At 36.4% G+C, this 22471-nt stretch overlaps 1 protein-coding gene across 1 annotated transcript; it reads right to left on the bottom strand.

Moving 5' to 3' along the window:
* Nucleotides 1-628: 628 nt before the first annotated feature.
* LOC125849460 (protein CHROMATIN REMODELING 4) lies at nt 629-20702 on the bottom strand. Its single transcript, XM_049529542.1, has 11 exons — nt 20386-20702; nt 18059-18345; nt 17555-17656; nt 16599-17417; nt 11553-11654; nt 8626-11379; nt 6754-6911; nt 4518-4632; nt 4158-4240; nt 3283-3922; nt 629-3031 (listed from the first exon to the last, which is right to left on the bottom strand). Exons 2-11 carry the CDS (start codon nt 18275-18277, stop codon nt 995-997), a joined length of 7029 nt encoding a protein of 2342 aa, XP_049385499.1. The 5' UTR covers nt 18278-18345; nt 20386-20702; the 3' UTR covers nt 629-994.
* Between the last annotated feature and the right edge of the window lie 1769 nt (nt 20703-22471).

Genomic DNA, 22471 nt, shown 5'->3' with positions numbered 1-22471 from the left:
TTCAAAACTCTTGAAGGGTGAAACGTATGAGGGAATATCGAAATATTAATTTGCAAAATATCAAGTAAAATAATACTCCATTTTTACTCATAAATCTTCAACTTCCCCAAACCCTCTTTTCCATCATGTAAAGTTCATGTACAATTACCAGAGTTTATCGAAAACAATTTCTCTCTATCTTTATAAGATAAGGTAAATCTCTGTAGGATTGCACTGGATATATTGTTGTTGTTAAACCCGTGTACAACAAACACTTTCAACTTCAAATACATTTTGTCCAAAAATTTATGTCACAAGAAAAGCTCACATCCTTCAGTAAGGTTATTCACTTCAATATTTGCTCTTAGCCGCATATACACTGAAATCCTAAAAAATAATTTTGTGCCTAAAATTACCTTTCCACTATATAAGCAAATATAGCCACAACATATCCACCTTCAAAATCAACAGCGATAAAGATAAGAGAATTGCATGAAACGCAACAACCTACCCAGTGTAGTTTCCTTTAGAGAGGGTAGGTGTACGTATACCTTACCCCTACATGCTACCTCAGAGTAGAGGTTGTTTCCGATAGACCCTCTGCTCAAGAAAACAGTTCAAAGCAGTCTAAGAAATGGAAGTACAAGAAACAACAGATAATAACAGAACATTACTGCAAAGTACATAAAATACATGCAAGCAAAGTTTTGCTTACATGAACCACAATTTTGACACTTAGGAAGTCCTAAATGCAATGCTGAACCCAGCTACTAAACAAGTCCTACAAGGTCAAAGCCTTCGACTCTAAGGACGACGAACAACATTATATGCTAACTTCTATGTTTTTCTTTCCTCTTACACAAGCTTTACATAGTAACTTGTCTAACCTGTACTGTATTTGCTACTTTAACTGCATCCTGCCCTACAAAAACTGAGAATAATGGAGGGTCAGAGGCTTTAGTTACACGTCAAGAGATGATTATGATTACAACAATTAGCTCCCCATAGGAAAGAGCTATGGTTCACGGTCATCCTCCTGATGATCAGAGACTGTCCCTTCAGATGATAATTCCTCTACATCTTCCTGTCTGGGTCGAGCAGAATCTGACTGTGTTTTGCTAGAATCCCTGCTATTAGTTTCAACCTTTTTCTCTGCCTGGAATGGACCCAATGTACTAGGAGCTGAGGTCTGATCTGTTTCCTGCTTTTCATGTGAATCTTGGGTGTCTGAAGAAGCAACCTGATCAACGGATTTGGGGAGAGGGACCATATTTCCAAGGAAACTTGAACTAGTAGCAATAGGTGGACCCGGTGAAACACAGGATGCAACCAATCGAAGCACTTCAGGTGAAGGAGACAATCCAGAGCTTGTCTTCATTAGAGGAAATGTACTAGTTGAAGGATTCACAATCACACTTGGAGGAAGCATATTAAGGTTAGCTTCATTCGAAGGAAGTCCTGAAGTTCTGGCCATCACTCTAGAAAGCAGAGGGAATGCTGGATCCTGCAGACTACTTGTTCCAGCCATAGTCTCACCATGTACGCTACTACCCTGGACATCAATAGTTCCTGCAAAATCTATTGGGAACTGCCTCATTACTTGCAATCCATGTTTCTTCTTCTTCTTCTTCTTTTTCAAGCTCAACCGTGGGTCCCTGGGTTGAGATGGAGGGGGAGAAGGAATAACAAATGGAGGGATGGAAGGATTCTCCTCCCCATATAGCATGCGAACTGATTGAGCAATTGCAGAGACAGTAGGTGGTAAATCAGGTTCAGGGAGTTTTACTGGAATATTCACTGCTTCACGAAGCCAATGTGGTAGCTTATTCTTCAGTGAACCACACTCAACCACTTCCTTGCCCTTTGATTGAGAAACTTTCTGACCTTTATCAAGTACAGGAAGTGATGGATAATTGCTAGATTCACCACCTCCCACATTGTTATGTGAATCATGTGAGATATTTAAAGACCTGTCAAGAAGGCTAGGCAAATTAACAAATCTGCTTGCACCATCATCATTCTCCTTTTGCAAGGCAAACCTGTTCTGGCAACCCAAACCAAGAGGACCCAAGCTACTGCTTCCCGACGAATTCAGCAGAAATGGTGACTCCGTAACAAAACTTGACGGAGCTCCTAGTCTATCCGATGGTCCCGCATTCAAATCTCGAGGAATGTTCACCCGGTACTTGTCAGCACTGGGAGTTGGAAGATGTGAGATATGTTTGCTGTTCAGACCAAGTCTCTCAGGAGGTTCCAAATGTGGAAAGCTGGAAGGCAGATCACGAAACCCTAGTTTCATGTCTGTTAGGTGGGTTGGTAAAAACTGTTCATTTAGTTTACAACCATGCAATGCTCGAGCCATCATTCCATCGGAAATGCCTGAGAATAAGCCTGATTTTCCCACTTTGGTAGGCTTGGATGGTTTTGGCGCAGGTAATGCTGGTCCATCCATGATCTTGAGCTGCTCTTCTTCCCACCTAATTGATAAATCCTCAGGAATTCTATACTTGGAAAATTTTAACTTTGTATCTCGCAGCATGGCATCCCAATTGCCCCTTCCATGTCTACGTACACCAATCCAGAGACAATCCAGTTCATCTTCAGACCAGACATCCAGTTTGTTTCTCCTTTTAAGTAGGTTGCCTGATCCTAACCCAGTTCTCAGCATAATGTTTTCAAGAACCTTCCAATGGTTTTCAGGAAATGATGATGATGAAGGTGCCATATGCCCCAACCCCTGTACAGGAGGCATCTCTTGTTCCTGCAGGTTAAACCTAGGTGCATCGTGAGGTGGAAATTTGAGATTGGGCAAAAAAGGCAATACAGGGTGCTCACGAACAGACCCATTCACATCTCTTGATCCCAAAGACAAGTTGGGAAACAACGCAGAGGGTGGACGTGGCATGTTCATAGCAGGAAATGGGTATCTTGGTAACAATGGCTTATCAAAAGGTTTGGGCAAAACTGTCCTGTCTTGAATATCATATGAAGTAGCACAAGAATTCTGTAAGTTACCAGCAGAACCTCTTTCTCGCATGACAGGTCGAGGATGCTGCAGAGAAGGCAACATTAGGAATTCACATAAGCATTACATTTAAAATGCAAGAAAACATGTTACTCTCCCTGTCCCAATTATTGTGACAAATTTTCCTTTTTAGTGACTTGTTTTATACTACCAACTTTCAAAAGTCTTTCTATCTTTACTTAAATTTCGTGCCAAGTCAAACAACATCACATAAATTGGGACAGAGGGAGTATAACAGAGAGAGAGAGAGAGAGAGAGAGAGAAGAAAGACAGCATACTGGATTGAATGGGAGATAAGAATCAGGTAAGCTATTCTTTGGAGGCTGTTGTGAAGGGTCCAGGGGAAGATCTGGGAATCTAAATCTCTGTGGGAAACCTTTAGCAACCATTTCAGTTGAAAGCTCAGGAGGAGGAGCAATAGTTGGGAACTCCAGTCCTAATCCATGCCTGTGTTGTCGAACGTTTGACCTCGACAAGTTCCTCTGGGGTGCCTCCACCTGATGGGCATTAGGAGCACATAGTCCCAGAATTGGTAAAAGCTGTTTATCCACGGATTTAATATAGCTCATATCTTGTGCATGATTACTTGACTGGGGAATATCTGCATGAGGATGGCCTCCTGATGGAAGATCTATGTTATCGTTCACTTTATGTTTCAGTTTTCCCAACCTTAAGGTTGAGTCGCCCATGTTTTTCTGTGTCTCGGATGATTTAAGACGGCTATTGTTTTCCAAGTTCATGGCCACGTGTTTCTCTTCACGGTGTTGTGATGGTACATTCATCAAATTCACATAATGAGCTTGTGGAGGAAGGAGGTGACAGAGAAACTCTCGTCCAGCTTGTTCTTCCATGGGTCCAGATGCTTCAATTGCATTTCTACGGGCTAGCCGTTCTTTCTGCTTAGCGCGAAGCTTAGCACTGCACCAAAAGATATTCAGATAAGTATTATCTTTCGAAGTTCATAATTTACAGATATAGCCAAGTTATTCAAACAATCCAGCCAAAATGATACAAAAATTCCAGTATCATGCATTCTACTCTTTTTTTCCCGCCATAAAGCAAATGTTATAAGATGAACCATCTCAATTCACTAAAGCAAATATGTTATCACTTAGACTTAGATGCTGATAAAAGCCAAAAGAGTATGACTCACTATTTTTCCTTTAATGCTCGTCCAGCTTGACTATACTCTCGCTCTGGTTCAGGCACAGGCACAGGCTCCCCTTCCACAGCATTCTACAGTGTCAGTCAATGGCCAAAATTAGTGATCTTAAACTATGTCCTAATTAGGAAACCAGAGTGACTGCCTCCTACGAAACAATCATCCATGTCAAATTCATTAGCTTCAAACCAACTAACATTATGCTTGTGGAATCACAATATTGTAGTTGAAATCAAAATTTTAAAGATTTAAAACACTGATCCCAAAAAATTGAGGGGAGGGTTGAAGAATTTATCAAAGAATAAAAAAAGAGGGAGGGGTGTAGAAATATAAATTACAATACGGAAGTACCTCTGTTAATGTTTCATTGGGGTGTGAAGCATATGCTTCCCTGTAAGAAATGGCTTTCCTTAGGCGCTTGCCTCGACCTAGCGCTGCTTCCTCCTCGCTTTGATACTTCTCCCATCTACGAACACGAGAACACCATGAAAGGAGGCAAAAGCCATAATGAAGGTATACCACCTCAAATGAAATCATTTATCATAGTTTTGAAAACTGTGTATTCTTAAGTATGTAAGATTGGCTCTTCATTTAGTTCACCAATCAATCAAGCGACTCCTGGGCATGAATCAGTCGGACAGGCATCAAAAGCAGCAATCATGTTACTGAGATTTTTGTGAAATTCACATATTTATTTTTCATTTCTTTGAGCCCAACATCTGTTATAAAAGGACCACCACTACCATCTGTCAAGTGCTGAAAACACTGCAAAGCTTTCTAGTACCCATGTCAAGCATATAAACAAAATATTAAATAAACTAAGACAGCGTAATCCTAATACTTCTTTCTGTGCTTTGCTTATCGTTTTCTCTCTCTCTCCAAGAAGAATCATTGGCAGAAAAAAAAAAAAGGAAAGAGACCTCCAGGAGCAAGTGAAGCCCTATTTAACTTGAAACTATCTCTGAATGTATAGAGAATGATTGTAAAAACTTTACCCCTACACCACTAAAACATCCATTGTATCAAATACAAACACTTGTTTATCTTCTACATTGTCTACCAGAAGCCAGTACGAGTGAATTGTACAAGAGTTGAATCCCGTACTTGTATTGTGACTGGGTGTGTCTCCACTGTTTCAAATCAGTATTATCTTACAATTGAACATGTGAAGTGAATAAAACTGGGAGTGTTGGTGGAAACGGTTGACCTTCCTAAAAAGGACTGAGCTTTGGGAACAAGAAAAATATATAGCAACATCAGAAGAAGTCTTTGAAACTGTTATCTTTTTTTCTTCTTAATCTGTTAATGTAGTAATTACTAATTAAAGAAGTCGAAGAGCTTCCCTTCGTTACTAGTAAAAACAGTTTGCTCATCGAAATTTTTTTGCAAGAATATACTAATTGATTGTGGCTGACAAAGAAGATAGCAGCCATCTCTTTGTATACTGTGAAGCAACTGCACGATTGTCACAGCTATTTATGGCTCTGGTGAAGTAGGTGATGCCCAGGACTATTATTGATATTTTGTGATGCTGGAACAATGGAGGTGCTGATTTAAGGTATAAGAGATAGTGAAGGGCTATACCAACATGCATATGGTGGACAGTATGGAGAGAAAGGAATGTTGTGTGTTTTGAAGACGAACACAATTCATTGTAGAAGATTAAGCTGGAATGTATCGTCTTGTACAGAATTATTTGTAGATGAAACCGAACCAATACTACAGTTTTTAGAGTTCTTGTAAGCAGAAAAGGACAACCTGAACTTAGTGGTCTTTTTATTAAATTGGCTACCAGCAAAGCCTTTGTGCTGACGAGTGATGAATGTACTCCTTTTCCACAAAAAGAAAATATACTTAATTCCAAGAATGTATACTGACAAACTATTTGATGTACAGTGAATGTTGGTTCTGCCTCTACTAGACTTTTTGCTCATTGTTACTTAATGCAAAGAAAACATATAATGTCAAGCCCTGGTAAGGTTCTTTGCTTTGCATCAAATTAAACCACATGCTCCACCACTATAAATATAACAACTACTACTACACCTCAAACAAGTCAGAAACTGCCTATGTCACTCCATTTATACCCATCTCAGACTAATATTATAGACGACACATTCTCAGGAGAAAAATCTCTTAACAAGAATGAAAGACTCCTAGCAAGTGTTGGACCTAAAGTAAATGAACTAACATGTCAAAAATGCAATCTCAACTAATTGGTACTGCCTATATAAATCTTTCCTTACATTCTGCCCTACTTTTTGCTAGGTTTGCATGGATTTTAAGAAATTGTAGGCCTTTCTAAACAACTTCCTAAACACAATAGAAAATGAAGCTAAGAAATAGTCCTTATCAATCCTTCAAGAAATTCATATGCTACCTATATTACACCTTTATTTGTCTTGATGTACCCATATTGAACAGGTGTGAAATTGGAATACGTCGTGCATATTCTTCAAAATACAGAAAAAAACTTCACCATAGCATTGAAACTTGCACACACCCGCATTGATTATATATGCATAGCTAAGCCCACATAATATGGTATACCATCAAACAAATATAAGTAAGGTTGCCAGAACAATACCTCACTCTTAGAAGCTTGTCCCACTCATTTTCTTCACTGCTACTAGCCAAGTTATCCTCTTTCTTCTCAACATTTTGTACACAAGTATCTTCACTTACCACCATATCTGATGCTATTCCAGCTTGCTCTTCTGCACCATCCTCATTCCATTCCAATGACTAGCAAAAGAGAGGAAAACACAACAGGTACAAAAAAAGATCAGCAAGACATTAAAATGATCTTATAATGATTGTTGTTCCTAAGATCTTGCATACAAGTTGCCAAAGAAACAAAAACTGCTTCCTTATTGAGTCAGAGAGCAGAATAAATACCGTAGAATTCTTTTTAAAAATAGCATCTTATGTTAAAGACAAATAGAATCATAACTCTGTAACTACTAGTTGAAGACAAGCAAGAGTGTCCATGAAAAGTGAAAAGCTTTAGATTCACGAAAATAGACCACCAATAAAAATCTCAACTTAAAAAGACGCAGAACCATAATAAACAGAAAGTGGAAGATTCATCATTTTCACATACACTTTGCTAAGAGTGCATGGACAGTCATTACATGCCATACCAGACAAAATATCAACTATGTCACACTAAATATTCAGCACAAGTCATAAGAAACTATTCATTATGTGCAGAGCATTATTAGAACAATTAAAGTGATTCTACTTTTTGAGCATGTAAATTTATCCAGTGAAAAGTTCACAGCATGCCATTCAAATCCAAACAAACTTGTAATGTTAACACCGCTAAAACATATACCACTCCAGTAGCTTTATCTTTTACTTGGAATCGATCTGACAAAATTTATTTGCTATAGCAGCCTTCATCTTCAAGAATATACAGAACAATAAAGAAACTTTAAGCTTGATAAGGGATGTAGAAAGAGTTCGGAAACACAGTTACTTTAGGGGGACTTAAGTTACAATAAATTCAGTATATTCTCCCTAGTAGGTTGAATCAGAGAAAACTTCTGAAGGATCATTAGAAGAACTCAACAAGGCATAATGCCATAAGAACACTAACTCCAACATTACTCCCACGCCATAAAAAAGGAGAGCTACGCTCACGACAAATACATAGCCTGTTTCAGAGATGGCAAATTACCAGTTGGAAGTTCCCAGAGAAATCTTCTACTTGCGATTGGTATGAAAGTTATAGTTCGGATTAACTTGATGTTGTTAAATTTTAGTAGCCAACTGTAGTTCAGTCATTTATTAGCTTTCCAGCAATGACAGCACAATATCTGGTTTAAGGTCGTTATATAAACGATTTAGCATTTTCCTTGTGTATTTCAATTACTTATATTGGAAACCAAGAACTAGTTTCCTTAGTTGAAAACTTAAGTCCCCCAAGTAAAATACAGTTACGTTGAATCTTCACCAAATTGCTGATATGAGAATTGTGCTATGACGTTTATGTTTTTTCACTTTCTCAACTCTGCTTCAACTATACCTAATTCCAGCTTCTTCTTTTTTTGTTAGGTTCAATTTCTGCTGCTGTTACAGTGATGAAAGAAAGTATTAGGCTATATTTCATTAACTCCCCTACCCCACCCCCACCACCTCAAATTATGATCTTGGACCCTCACACTTGCTGATATGAATTTTAATTGGAGTAACATGGTTAGTAAGGAATTATATAGCCAACCCCAACATGTTTAATGATGCCTAGTTCTTGGATCCTCACACTTGCTCAGTTACTTCACAACTTCCAACTGTCCTTAGGTGCTCACTATCTATCGTCACAGTTTGAGCTACAAATCAGACCCTAATTTGTCAGTCGTCCATTTCAGAATAATAGAGTTGAAAAACCATCCACTTCTACAAATCACTTTAAGAAATTTATGTCAATAAAGCAGATCTTTGGAAGAGCTGAGGTTACCTTCACTGAGCCAAGCATATCATTCTCCAGTTCTGCTTCATTGTTATCAGGTGATTCTGACTGAAGATTTGAACGGTCAAGCAATTTCATTATAGCATTTTCGTCCCACACAATCATAGTGCTTCCCTTGGTGCACTTGTCTTTATACACATCACCAAGGCTACCAGTCCTCTTGCGCTTATGCTCTACTTCAGGAACTGTCTCATCTTTATTGCTGGAGTTTTCAACAGCATCTTTCTCTGCCATGCTAGAGGAATCACTAAAAAGTTCTTCTGTTCCCCATCGAAGGATGTCCTCAACCTCCTTTTGGGACCCTGATTTGTTCACAAATAGCTGATCAAGCATCAACTTCCTCTTAGCAAGCTGAAGTATCCGTTCTTCAACACTGGCACGGACTACTAGCCGGTACACTAGAAGTCTCTTCGACTGTCCAATACGATGAGCCCGGTTCATTGCCTGGATATCTGCATGTGGATTGAAGTCAGAGTCATAGATAATAACAGTATCTGCAGTAGCCAAATTGATCCCCAGGCCACAAGAGCGTGTTGACAATAAGAAGACGAATCGGCTTTTGTCCTGATTAAACCGTGCTATTGCTGCTTGACGATCAGCCACAGCAACAGAGCCATCAACTCTCTCATATGTTTTTTGCCCAAATTCAATTGCCAAATAATCCTCCAGAATATCTAGAAGCTTAGTCATCTGTGAAAATATAAGGACTCTGTGACCTTCTTTATGCAAACTTTTGAGCATAGAGTGCAGAAGAGTCAGTTTACCAGAAGCCTTTATTCTCATTTCATGAAGAAATTCCACTGAACCAGATTCAGGCTCAGTTCCTGGTATAAGATAAGGATGGTTGCAAACTTTTCTTAACTGCATAACGATATTCAGCATTGATTGCTGTGCAATTCCTTTCCCGATGTTGCGAAGAAGCTGATAGTTCTTTGTAAGCATTGCACGGTAATATTCTGCCTGGATAGAAGATAACTCAACAGGAACCATTCGTTCAGTTTTAGGAGGAATATTTTGCATGGCATCTTTTTTCAGCCTGCGAAGCATATGCGGAGCGACAAGCTTTTTCAATTCTTCCACCTTTTCGGCTGTTGTAAGATCATTAAACTTCTCCTCAAATGACAATAGTGAAGGAAATGACGATGGCTGCAAAAAGTTTAGTAAGTTGTACATCTCGCCAATGTTGTTCTGAAGAGGAGTACCAGTCAATAGAACTCGATGCTGGAAAGAAAATGTGTTGAGCATGCTAAAGAGTTTACTACTAGAATTCTTAAGACGGTGTCCCTCATCAACGACAAGAACTTCCCATGGGATCCCACGCAGATAAGTGGAATCAACGAGAACCATTTCATATGTAGTCAAAAGAACATTGAACTTGTATGAAGTAGACCTCTTATTCAGGTCACTTTGATTCCTTGAATGCCATTCAAATTGACGAATCACAGCTCTTGCTTTAGCAGTCCCATGGTATTCTACAACATTTAGGTGTGGAGCCCATAACTGAAACTCTGCCATCCAATTTGGCATTGTGGACAGAGGAACCAAAACTAGAGAAGGAAGTGCAGCATTGAACTCGGTATACAATGATGATAAGAAAGCAGAAGCTGATATTGTCTTCCCAAGTCCCATCTCGTCGGCAAGAATAACATTTTTGGATTTATGCCAGCACTTGCGCAACCAATTTAAGGCTTCCATTTGATGTGGAAATAATGAGCCTCCCAGTTCTTTAGGCTGCTCTGTCAGAGTAACTATATCATTTTTATGGCGTTCTTTCCTCTTTCTCACCATATCATCCTTGGTAGCATTTCTAGCTAATGCTTGGGATTCAAACTGATTAAACTGATCAATCAAATGAGATGATTTTGCAATCACAGGTTCCTCTATTTTTTCCCAGGTACATTCATCATAAGGAAGACCTGTCCATCTCACAAACACTTCATCTGAACCACTCGTGCCAGGCCGAGTTGCAATAATTCGCTGAGGCAGCTTCCACTGTTCATCACAAATATTTATTGTTGCTGTCCCATACTTTGCCTTGTAGTTGTCCAGCTTTCTTTTTGCCAGAATTTTCAATTGAGACTCTGGGATCCAAGAGTTGTGAATATTTGATTTGCCAACCCACTTAACAAGATATTCATAGACAACATTTACGTTGTTGGAGGTTGATGGTTTAGCCAAGACAGTCTCCTCACTTTTCTTGAAAGAGGTGGTATCTGTTGTAATCATTTCATCTTTTCCCTTGGCAGTTCCAACTTCATGAGTCCCAGATGTGACATCATCCTTCGACTTGGCTTTGTCATTATATTTCTTTTCAGTGGAATCGTTGCTTTCTCCAGAAGTATTCTGCGTATTAGCCAGAGAATCATCAGCATTCACAGCAATGTCTTCTTCGTTGTTGTTGATTGCACCTTCAGATACTGAACCTTGAGAGTCTTCCTTTACTGTGCCAGTTCCTTCCTTGCATTCTATGCTACTTGATCTTCTGTACACATGCATTTCATCCTTGCTGGTATCATCCTTTGAGCTTTTTCCTTTATCGGGAATGTCCAAAGTTTCTTGAGAGCCACTGCCTGAATATTCTATACCAACCTCAACTACGGGCACATCACCGCTGGGTTTTCCATCATTTAATTCCTCTCTTGCTGAATCTATCAATGCTGGGTCATTTGCATTTATTCCAGGGATATCATGCAAACAACTAATATTATCATCTTGCACTCGACATGCCAGAACTCTATCAACCTGCAATTAAACATGTGTCAAAAGTAGGAAAACAGATTATCATCAATCTCCTTGGTTTCTCTGCCCTTTTAAGGAGAGTTTCAGAAATTACATTAAAGAGTGATAAAGGAACAGATGATTCTTATTATTAAATGATAATAATAAACCTATAAGTTGGTCCTTGGAACTAGTACCTGTTGAAGACTGGGACCATTATTATCATATATTAAAGGTTCAACAACTTTTCCAGCTTCACGTGACAGATCTGATGGCTGAGCACCCTCTTCAGAAACCAACTGCATTTGCCCAAAAACAGAAATAAAATCAACAAAAGAAACAATCCTTAAGTTGGTTTTTGCATATTACAATATCAATTAAATTAAAAAGAAAAATAGACTGCTCAGAAAATTGTTGTTTCCCTTCCTTTTCTCTTTTTCTTTTTTGGCCTTTCCAATTTAGTTCCTAATTCATATAATTCCCACGCCCTTCAAACAAACTATTTTTTTACAAGCTAGAGTAAAGCTGTTTTTATACCAAAAATAGAACTACTAGTATTAAGCAGGAATTCATAATGAAGTACAAAGCTTCATTTTTTCCCTCCTTGTTTAGAATAAGCACAAAGTTCTATTAAACTCAAATAGAAGCAAAACTGTACAACTGAAGAAATCAAGAACTGCTGCTGATAATTCCGTACGTATAGGGAGCTGAGATGCAGTAATTTTTCCATCAGGTTATTACTACTTCCTCTTTTGAAAAGGTTCTTTTTTCCAATATAGAAATTTGATCACATGCAAAAAGTGGACATGAACATTTACATCAAACAAACCCCAGAAGAAGCAAATATCTGTCACCATGTAGAAGAAATAAATAAAGCAAAGAATTTCACACTTTAAAAAGAATCAGCTAATCCACAATATAGAGAAATCGTTTCTGATTTTCTAATTTAAGAAACATGCCACATCATTGTATATACTAATGTCGACAAGCAACTTCTATTCTTTATTCGAAAGACTTCCCTTCCAGAAGAATAACATTAGACAATACTTCCTCGTCTGTTGTACAGATATTAATCTTGAGTCCTCACAAAACATTATCCAAAATCTGGATGATCATCTTAGGAAGTCCCGAAGTAGAACGCCATTTCCTCCAAACAATGAACCCATCCATCACTTAGGAATTTTGGCCCCACACTTTCTTACATGTTCAGAATCCCTTCATAGACTAGTCATCCTAAAAAGAGGAAAACTAATTTTGATTCTCAGTTCAAAGAGGAAAACCAAGAGGGGAAAATTTCAAAAAATTTCTTGTTACACAAATTGGTCTTTTTTTTCGTCTCATCAAACCCAATTCTTCGAGTGTTGGTAAATTCGTTTTCTTTCTACATTTTACCTCTAAAGGGTTGTTACTAGTAGGGTTTATACATAAATCCTACAGGATTCAGCCAAAGGTAGTAATTCGAGTGGAAAAAGGTAAAGAGAGAGATCTATAAAGAGGAGGGAAAATCCAAACTGAGAGAAACCTGTTTCTTTTGTATTTTCTTGAGATATCTTGAAGAGGTAAAGAAACTGAACTTGGAACTTGAAACGACAACAACTTAGCTGACGTGCTCAGAATAATTATAGTCCGACTTGATGCAATAGATGCCACCATAGTTGAGTGAAGGAGGACAAACTGAATGAATGTACAACTTGACGAAGATGAGGAGGACCAAGGTAGAGTTATTTTTCAAGTTAAAGTGATGTCTATGTTATGTACCATGATAATTGACAAAGAATCTGGCTATAAGTTAATTAGCACTTACATGGTTGAGAGATTGAGCTTATTTCACCCTACGTGCGGAAAGGAGTAAAGATAAATGAAAGGGTGTTATATTTTTAAAACTAAATGAAAGGGTGTTATTGTCGTTCAGTCTTGGAAGTTATGAGGATGAGGTTTGGTGTGATGGTGTTCTCATGTATAATTGTCATATCTTATTGGGAAAACCATGGTGTGCTAATAGTGGAGCATCATACAACATAGAAAAAAATAAATACTCTCTCAAGATGAATAGGGAGATATTTGTTCAAGCATCTTTGACTCCATATCAATTCGATAAGGATACCAAGGATAAGGATACCAAGAAAATTAGAGGGAGGATAGATGATGATGAGAGAGCAAAGATTGAGAGGAATACGGGAGTGCATGTTGGCATCCCAAGAGAGGCAAAAGGAGAGGTTGTGTTGTGTGAAGAGAATGGGATGTCAAGTGAGAAAAAGAGTGAGATCGAGATAAAAAAAAGAAGAGAGATGACTATGAGAGTAAAGAAGAGGGGTGGTCGTGATGTAGAGAAAGAAAAACAAGCAAGCTTGAGTGAGGTTATTTCTTATTCTAACTTTAACATATTCCTACTTCTTTTACAGTTTTGACTCTTTTGTAGGTACTCATGGGAAAGTTTGCATTGGAGATCCATCATTGGGTGAACTTAATCTAAGGTTGGCGAAACTACATGTCCCACGTATCAAGTGCATGTTGATGAGAAGGATAAAGGTAAAGAGAATTATTTTGGGCAGGTCCAAGGTAAAACTCATGACAAGAAGTCCAACAAGGCAGTTGTAATCTAGCACCAATGAGCAAGGAAAAACGAGGTGATGTTATTCTTTTGCTACATCAGACCAGGTATGGTATGTATAATTGGTTTATTCACCTTCTTGATATTCCTACAACACCTAAAGTTTTCCCGGAGGTAATGAACTACAGTCTTATTTCTTATGTTAGTGACTTTATTAATTTTAGGGATGATGATATTTTTCTCTTGAATAAGTCATCAAATGTAATCTCTAAAATCTGAAGGTTCACAACCCACATCATTAACCACTAAGTCACACCCTTCGGGGTAGAAATGGCAAGTATTACATAAAGTAGGGTTTATTGAAATGGTAAGTGTTACGTGGAGTGGAATTAATTGAAAAGATATAGGGATAAAGGCTTTTGTTTTTACAAAGTTCAGAGCAATCCATTATTGAGTTAACCACCTTGAATACCTCTGCACCAATGCCTTACGCCATCATACCTTCCCTCTCAATGTTTTGACAATTATACCACAAATCTTATGGTTTTATTACGCAATTTTTCCTTATTTGAGCCAAACACAGAAAGCATCCCCCCAAGGCCTTCCTTATCCAAGAAGTTAATTCTTTTGAGCATGCACCCAAAGCAGATAGCTCCCATATCTGCCTCAGTTATAAAAAGCTGATGGCAGGCCCAGAACAGCACAATCAATATCAAAGAACAAACACAAGCAGATTAATACTATCAATTAACTAGACAAGATGGTCAACATAATGGTTTGATCCCTCTATGGATATTAGCCTCCAGGCCCCACAATATTGAAGGCCTTATTACGTGACTACAGTCTCCTCTCCTGAAAGTAGGTTATCACAATATTTAAGCATTCATATCTTACCTAAAAAAAAAAAGGAGACAAAATAAACTGAGGACATCCCCACTATTGCATGCCTGTTTTGGGACATGAAGATTTAGATACTGAAATTAATACTCAAGCTAAATTCCTTTGAATATCTTTTTTCAATTTTAAATGAAAAGCATCTAAAAAATTTTAACACTAGACCAGATTCAGGAGAAATAAACTTTTGTAAAAAATTATATTACAATTTAAGACTCCATCTAATATTTAGAATTTTGCATTCGATTAACTAAATTTTATCATAATTTTGATGGAATGTGATTTAAGAATCTATGTTCAGACTAATTTTTGGTTTTTTGATAGACGGGTATTTGCACCTTTAAAAGAACAAGGGCCCAAAAACTATTTTATTCCTTTTAACAGATAAACTTTTGTTAAAATATTATTTTAGCATTTAAAATTGTCTAATATTTAGAATTTTGAATTCAATTAATTAAATTTTACCATATATCTACACTATAATAAAAAGAGAAATTTCTAACATGAAATGTTGATTTACTTTTCTACCTATTATTAAGTACATTTCATGTTGGATAAAATCATAATTATAATTAATTTGGTGATACTAAAATTCAGGATTTTGGATTTGAAAGTTGAGGACTGTCAAGCCTAACATCGGACTTAAAATTTCTGAAGATGGGATTGAATTTCTTTCTTTATTGAGTAAGCTAAATAGGATCGACAATCATCCTTTTCATATATTTACACATTATTCTTTAACTTTTATTACATAACTAAAAAATAATTTGTAAAATAATATTTGTGCATTTAAAAAAAAAAAGTCTACTCCATAGATAAGGTACACGTACGACATGCATGCAGTGAGACTGCTTAACGAAATTTTGTTCGCCCTTTTTCTCCTTTAAAATAGATTTCACATTGGATAGTCATTTACTTATTTTCCTCATATTTAGGACTTCTAAATCAACTAAAATTCTATTGATTATATCATTCCTTATTTTGACACCATATAAATAACTTTAAATTAATTTTAAAAATTCCTATTTTAAATTGAGGGTCTATCAAAAAAAGCCTCTCTACCTCCAAGGTAGGGGTACAGTTTGCGTACACTTTACCCTTCCCAAGATCCCACTATCTGGGATTACACAAGGTATATTGTTGTTAATGTTGCACCTCTTCAACATCATGGTAAAAGATTTACTTGTAGAAATGTTTAGCTTGGAAGAACTCACTCAAGGCTAACTTATGTTTTCTTTCCCCAACCAACAGATTGAAATTTTTTATCACTAAAGAAAAAACAACACTAAAATCTATCGAGCAAAACTGATGAAAAAGGTTTTGATCCATGTAATAGGTGTTTCATGTGCAACTTTGAAGTTGAGGATATTAGACATTTGTTCTTACGTTGCATTGTTGCCAGAAATCTATGGGACATGTTCCTAAATATTTATGGGCTATCGTGGTTTATGCCACGTAGCATGAAGGATGGCTTAATCAGCTGGTATAGTTGGAAGGGGCAAAAATCAAGAAGAAATATGTGGCAAACCATTCCTAGACTCCTAGTTGTATATTGTCAACATGGACATTACAGAAATCTGAGATATTTGAAGGAACCTCAGATTCATCCCTAGGAGCTAGATGTCTTATTAATTTGTGTAAATGTTATTATTGTGTAGGGACCAAGCCTCCTACTTTTGTAATACTACATCCTCTGCATGACTTCAATTACTAAGATATCCTACCTTATCAAAAAATGAAATCTACGAATCAAAAAAAAAACAGATTTGAGAAAGAATACAAAACATAGGGATTATACCTCATCTTTAAGTTGGGTTTCAACAGTATCTCTCCCATCCCTATTTGACGCAGACACTGAAGGCTGATGATTAACACGCTTACGCTTTTTTTGCAATTTGCTTGGCTTTGAACCAGACTTTTTAGTATTATCAGCAACTCGCTTTCCCTTGTCAGTCCTAGATTTGTTCTGACTGTCAATGTTGTAAAAATTAGGCTTCCTTTTCCTGTCTTTCCTAGAAGCGGCCTCCGAAACAGCTACAGGTTCACCAACTGGAGATCTATCACTAGAAGGCAAGTCAGGCTTCTTTTCTGAGGCTTTGTCATTTGTCTTTGAATCTGTCATATTCAAAAAGGGTGTTGCATCATTCATTGAAGAGCTCGGCTTCTCCAATGGAGTATCTGCAGAAGGCACCCCCTTCTCAGCTGTAGTATCTGAAGGAGGCACTTCCTTCTCCACTGGAGTATCTGCTGGAGGCACCTCCTTTTCTTTATCAACACCTATGTGCAATGAACTACCATCCGCAGCACCATCCCGGGAATGGTCACTTGGTTCAATGTCACAAGGAACATCATTGGAGAAATTACCCAGCTTCTCCATTTGACTGAGGTGTGATAAAGGAGTTCTTTCTTTTCCCGAGGATCTTTTCTTACCAGGAATGGAGCTTTCAAAAATCAGGGATACCTTGGAGATTCCCGATGGCTTATTTTCATTCTTTGCTTTTCCACCTGTAACTTTTGTCCTTGCCCGTTTCGAGACCATATCTAGAGGATTAACAGACTCGTGTGTATCGTTCTTCTGATAACATGTTGGACATTCCCACTTTCCAGTTGGTATACGCTATATAGGGAAAAAAAAATGTCAGTAACAAAAGTAAACTGGATAGGATAAATTGGAAAGGGAAACCCAAACTACAACATGAAAGGTTTAAATGAAAATCGTCAATCCAGTTTTAAATAAAGCAACTATCAGTATACCTTAAGAGGAGGATCCAGACACTGAATATGGTATGTACGCGGACAGCTTTCACAGCAAAGCAAATTTCCACCAAGATCACAAACAACACATTCATAATAGTACTGGATGAAAGCAGATGGAAACAAGAGTCAGAAGCATTTTGAAAAGGCAAATGTATAGAAGCGATAAAGGTCGTGGAAAATACGTAAATCACACAGTACGTAAATCACACAGCAAGGCAATAAATCTCAAATAGCTTTTTTGGTCAGACAATTCTGGCAAGTTGATAGCAAACCTAACAGCGAGAGCTTAGAGGTAACGTACTCATAAAGAATTAACCAAAAAGAGAAAAGCAAGGACAACCAAAAACTTTAAGAATACCAAACTAAAGATGCATGTTGGTCTCTTGATCAAGAAGTAAGGGAAATCTTCCTCCTAAACTACAGTTCAAGTCTTGTTTACCATGTAGTTTTACTGCCATAAATTGGAAAAGAAATAAAGAAAAACATAATGAATATACTAACCCCATCATTTCCTTTCTTCTTGCTAGAAGAACGACTTGAAGTGATTTCGTTTTTCACTCGACATTTGGGTGAGTCACTCGAGGGTAAATCCAAGGGTTTTGAAGCCTTTTCTTTGCCATTTGACACATCAGGACCAGATGGAAGTTTTCGACGCTTGCGTTTTAAGACCCAGTTTCTGTTAAGCATTTTACTGGACGGTGAACCGTTTTCTTTCATCATTGCATACAGGATTGTACATCTCAAGCCAGAAAATCAGGACCTTCAGGCATCAAACTGATCACATATGCCTGCAAAAGTTTGTTTCTAAGAGCATTAGACATGAACCTGAAGGGAAAAACTAGAACACCTTCCGGAAATAAAGGTAAAGAAAGAAGATTTGAGCATACTGCATGGACAGAAAACATAGTAGGCTATTCAAATAGGAAAAAACTTAAAATTTTAATCTACATTACAACATAGCTCCCTAACCTTCGATCTCGCTTCTACTTTTTCCCTTCGTTTTTTTTAGAGGCATCTTTGACGCTCTTAACTATAAAACAAATGGAAAAGCCACTTTCTTAGGATGAACACATCATAGTGTGCTGGAGATTTCTAATGCATTCACATAGATGACAACTTAGTTAGCTGATTAAATCTTCATTCACTGAACGAGTATCAAACATTGTTTTCGTTGTAGATGATCATTTTTTTTATGAACATGATACTAGCTTGTGAATACCTAGCGTTGCGTAATCGAGCATGTAATTGAGGATGCAAAGTAGAATGTTGAAACTAGATCCATGAAACTCATCATAATTAATGTGTAAGAAAGATGAAAGCTACAACAAAATTAAATGGTGGAAAAGAACACAAGAAATAATAACATTGGGAACACTAAACATGAATTGACCCTACAGAGACCAACACTGACCTAATAATTTCTAGAGAAACACTACAAATAAACCTTAAAACGAAGTTAGCATCAGCCAAAGGAAGATAATTGGCTAATCTAAAAATGAACACTAGGACTAAGTAGCAACGAGGTATACTTTTAATATAGTAGGATTGGTTTAGCAAAAAAATATGCATCCAAATAAACAGACATGAATACACTACCTTGACTAATTTAACAAAAAAGGTAAGCATCACTTCCAGAAATTTTCCAAACTAGGATAAAACGAGACAAGTAGCTGAAATCATAAATTGAAGATGCAGCTAGTGGATTATGAAAGTATAACTTCGTAGGTTCAACACGGTTCATGAATCAAGATTGAAGGTATATAAAGAAACCGAACTTAATTAATTAAAGGACAGTTTAGATTATCAGAAATGCAAGTACATCACTATTACTTGGAAAACACCAACTTCCACAACAATCTGTTTCACACCTATGATTTAAAGCACCAACTTCCACAACAACACAACAATCTATTTCACATATATATATGGGGAGATGATTTAAAACCAAGCCCTCAAACAGAATCTAATTAACAGGCTTACGCCATAGTAAGGCAGGTTAGGGGAAATTATACCATGTTCTTCACTTCCAACATAGATGTAGGCATTTCATTTAGAAATTTATATGGCACTAAAATCCGAGTTAAAATTCAACCAGATAAGGAAAATAACACAGTTGCATTTCATTTCCAACATAGATGTATGTGTTTCATTTAGAAATTTATAAGGCACTAAAACCTGAGCTAAAATTCAACCGGATAGGGAAAACAGCACAACTGCAATTAAAGAATCGCTAAAACCTAAATTAAGATTCAACCAGATAAGGAAAACAGCAACAATCACAATTAAAGAATCGCTAAAACCTAAATTAAACTTCAACCAGATAAGGACAATCACAATTAAAGAATCGTTAATTTCTATTTCAACAGACCTTAGAATCAAGTAGCAACTAGCAACGCTAATGCTCAGGTCAGTAGAGACTTACTAAAGCCATTCAAATAATTTTGATGAATACTGAAGCCATTCAAATAATCCAAGCCACATTTTTCCTCTTTATCAATCCAGCAGAACAAGCATGTGTTATACAGAAAACAAAACCATCACATGCATGCACAGCTGAATTAAACCGTCAATGATCATAACCCTTTCAAAACCCCTCTACCATTTCAATTAGCACCGCCAACACACAATTCAAATCACCTAAAGATCAAACCTTTACAACAAAATCAAGCTAAAACACACAACATTCCCACCAATCAAGCAACACCCACATCAAACTAAGCAACAAAACACACATAAATCAGCTCAAATTAAAAATTTAACATAAAAAACTTAGCAAGTCCCATTCTTTTTTCAAAATGACACCAACCCAGATAAAGATTAACACATACCTGCAGATCAAAACAGATAAAAATCCAATCTTTATATATATCTCAGCTGAATCAAGAACAACAAAGTAAGAAAAGGGTAAAAGGGGAGTAACCCAATTTAGGGTATGAGGTATACAAGAAAGAGAGAGAGAGAGAGAGAAAGCAAGCGGTAGAAGGCAGACAAAAGATATAAATAGAGAGAAAAGGTTTTAGAGAGAGAGAGAGAGAGTGCATCCAAATACGGATTCACCGGGGTTATAGGACTTTGGGGGTTACACATCACAACACACACAGCTCAACACAAACACCAAACACTGACATGGCAGGCCAAAGGAGGGGGGACGGGGGGTTAGGGGGGTCTGTTTCTTAGGGGGGGTGGGGTAGGTTTGTGGGAAGCGAGCCAAAGGACATTGCCACTGAGATGATGACACGTGGAGGTCTGAATGGTTGTCCCATTCTCTCTCTTCACACTTTTCATCACACTTCTCTTTGATTCTTGAATGAGAAGAATAGGAGACTGAGAAGAGAGATTAAACAGAATCTGTTGAACCATTCTTGTAATCTCATGTTTATATATGTTTCTGTCATTTCTCTCTCTACAAATTTTTTAATTCTAAATAAATAATATTATATTTTTCTTCAGATACTTTAAACTTACTTCCTTTTTCTTCTCTCTCTCTATATTTTTTCATTATAGCCCCCATCAAGTGTTCTCTGAGGCATTTGATGAAAACTTTTATTTTTCGCGACTTGACACGAAATTTAAGAAAAATATTTAAATTTTGTAATATTATAATACACTTTTAGTCTTGTGACTTTAGGTATGTCGAATAAAATATAAGACGAATAAATTAAAATAGAGAAAGTATTATTATTGTTGTTTTAGGAATAATCTAATCTAATTAAAAATTAGAGAAATATATCAACGGCCTTTTAAATTTGTCAATAAATTTATTAGATTTTCAAATGCAATATATGTTTTGATGTAGCAAGTAAATATATAAGAAAGCGAATACTTTCAATTCAAATTTTAGAAAAAAATTATATCAGTGTTTTCAAATGTTCATCATGTTGTCACATCCTTTAATTACATACGTTCATTTTATAATTGAAACACACCCAAGATTTTACGATTTATTGAGATTGATACGTATAATTAAAAATATAACATATTTTAAGTAGATAATTTAATTATGTAACTTTTCAAAAATTTGAACTGAAAGTATCTAACACATACACCTTATTACATATTCAAGTACTCAATCGACATATCCTAAGTTTGAATATTTAAATAAATTTTATTAATAAATTTAAGAGTTTGTTTATGTATTTCGCCTTTGAGAATATGTCCCTATTTATATATGATATTTGTAGTAGTACCTTTTTTCATATATTGAAAGTTACCTAACATATCATTACGGAGTTGGAGGAGCAATGTAGATAGATCCTTTTGTAAATCTATGATGGTGTTATTTATAGAAAATATACTTGCTTGAAAGTGACTGCACATTTTTCTTGTTTCTGCAATTTTGGGTTATTGGATTATTAAAAAATAAAAAAATATTTTTTTAATTTTCAAGTAAAAGTTCTTGCAATTGTTAATATCCTAATTAAAGATGTTTATACTATTACATTTATAGTTTTCACTGTAATAATTTATTTATATCATGCATAAATCATCATTCATTAACATAAGTAAAATAATTATCAATCTCATTAGTCTTAAACAATGTATACACTGTATTAGTAGTAGTAATTAGATATTAATGAAATTTTCTGTTGGTATTAAATATAACAAGACCACCATAAGGTAGTAAATGTACTTTAAAGCATCAACTAAACAAGAAAAATTGATTGTTCTTGAAAAATTAGTTATATTTGGATATGCACATAATAAATATGGTCATGTCCTTGAATATTATTTTGGCAAATAATAATAATTGTGTTTTGACTTGAATATGATTTATTTACTTGTATATTAAATGTTTATTTTTGAAAAAATCAGTCAAATATACGTTACATATCTTAAATGGGTTTTGTATTTGGATTTGCGCAAAGAAATGTGGTCATATTCTTGAACATATTTTGGCAAATAATATTAAGTGTT

Source organism: Solanum stenotomum, chromosome 12 (assembly GCF_019186545.1).
Source record: "Solanum stenotomum isolate F172 chromosome 12, ASM1918654v1, whole genome shotgun sequence".
Classification (NCBI taxonomy): domain Eukaryota; kingdom Viridiplantae; phylum Streptophyta; class Magnoliopsida; order Solanales; family Solanaceae; genus Solanum; species Solanum stenotomum.
This window is presented reverse-complemented; position numbering and strand designations above follow the sequence as displayed.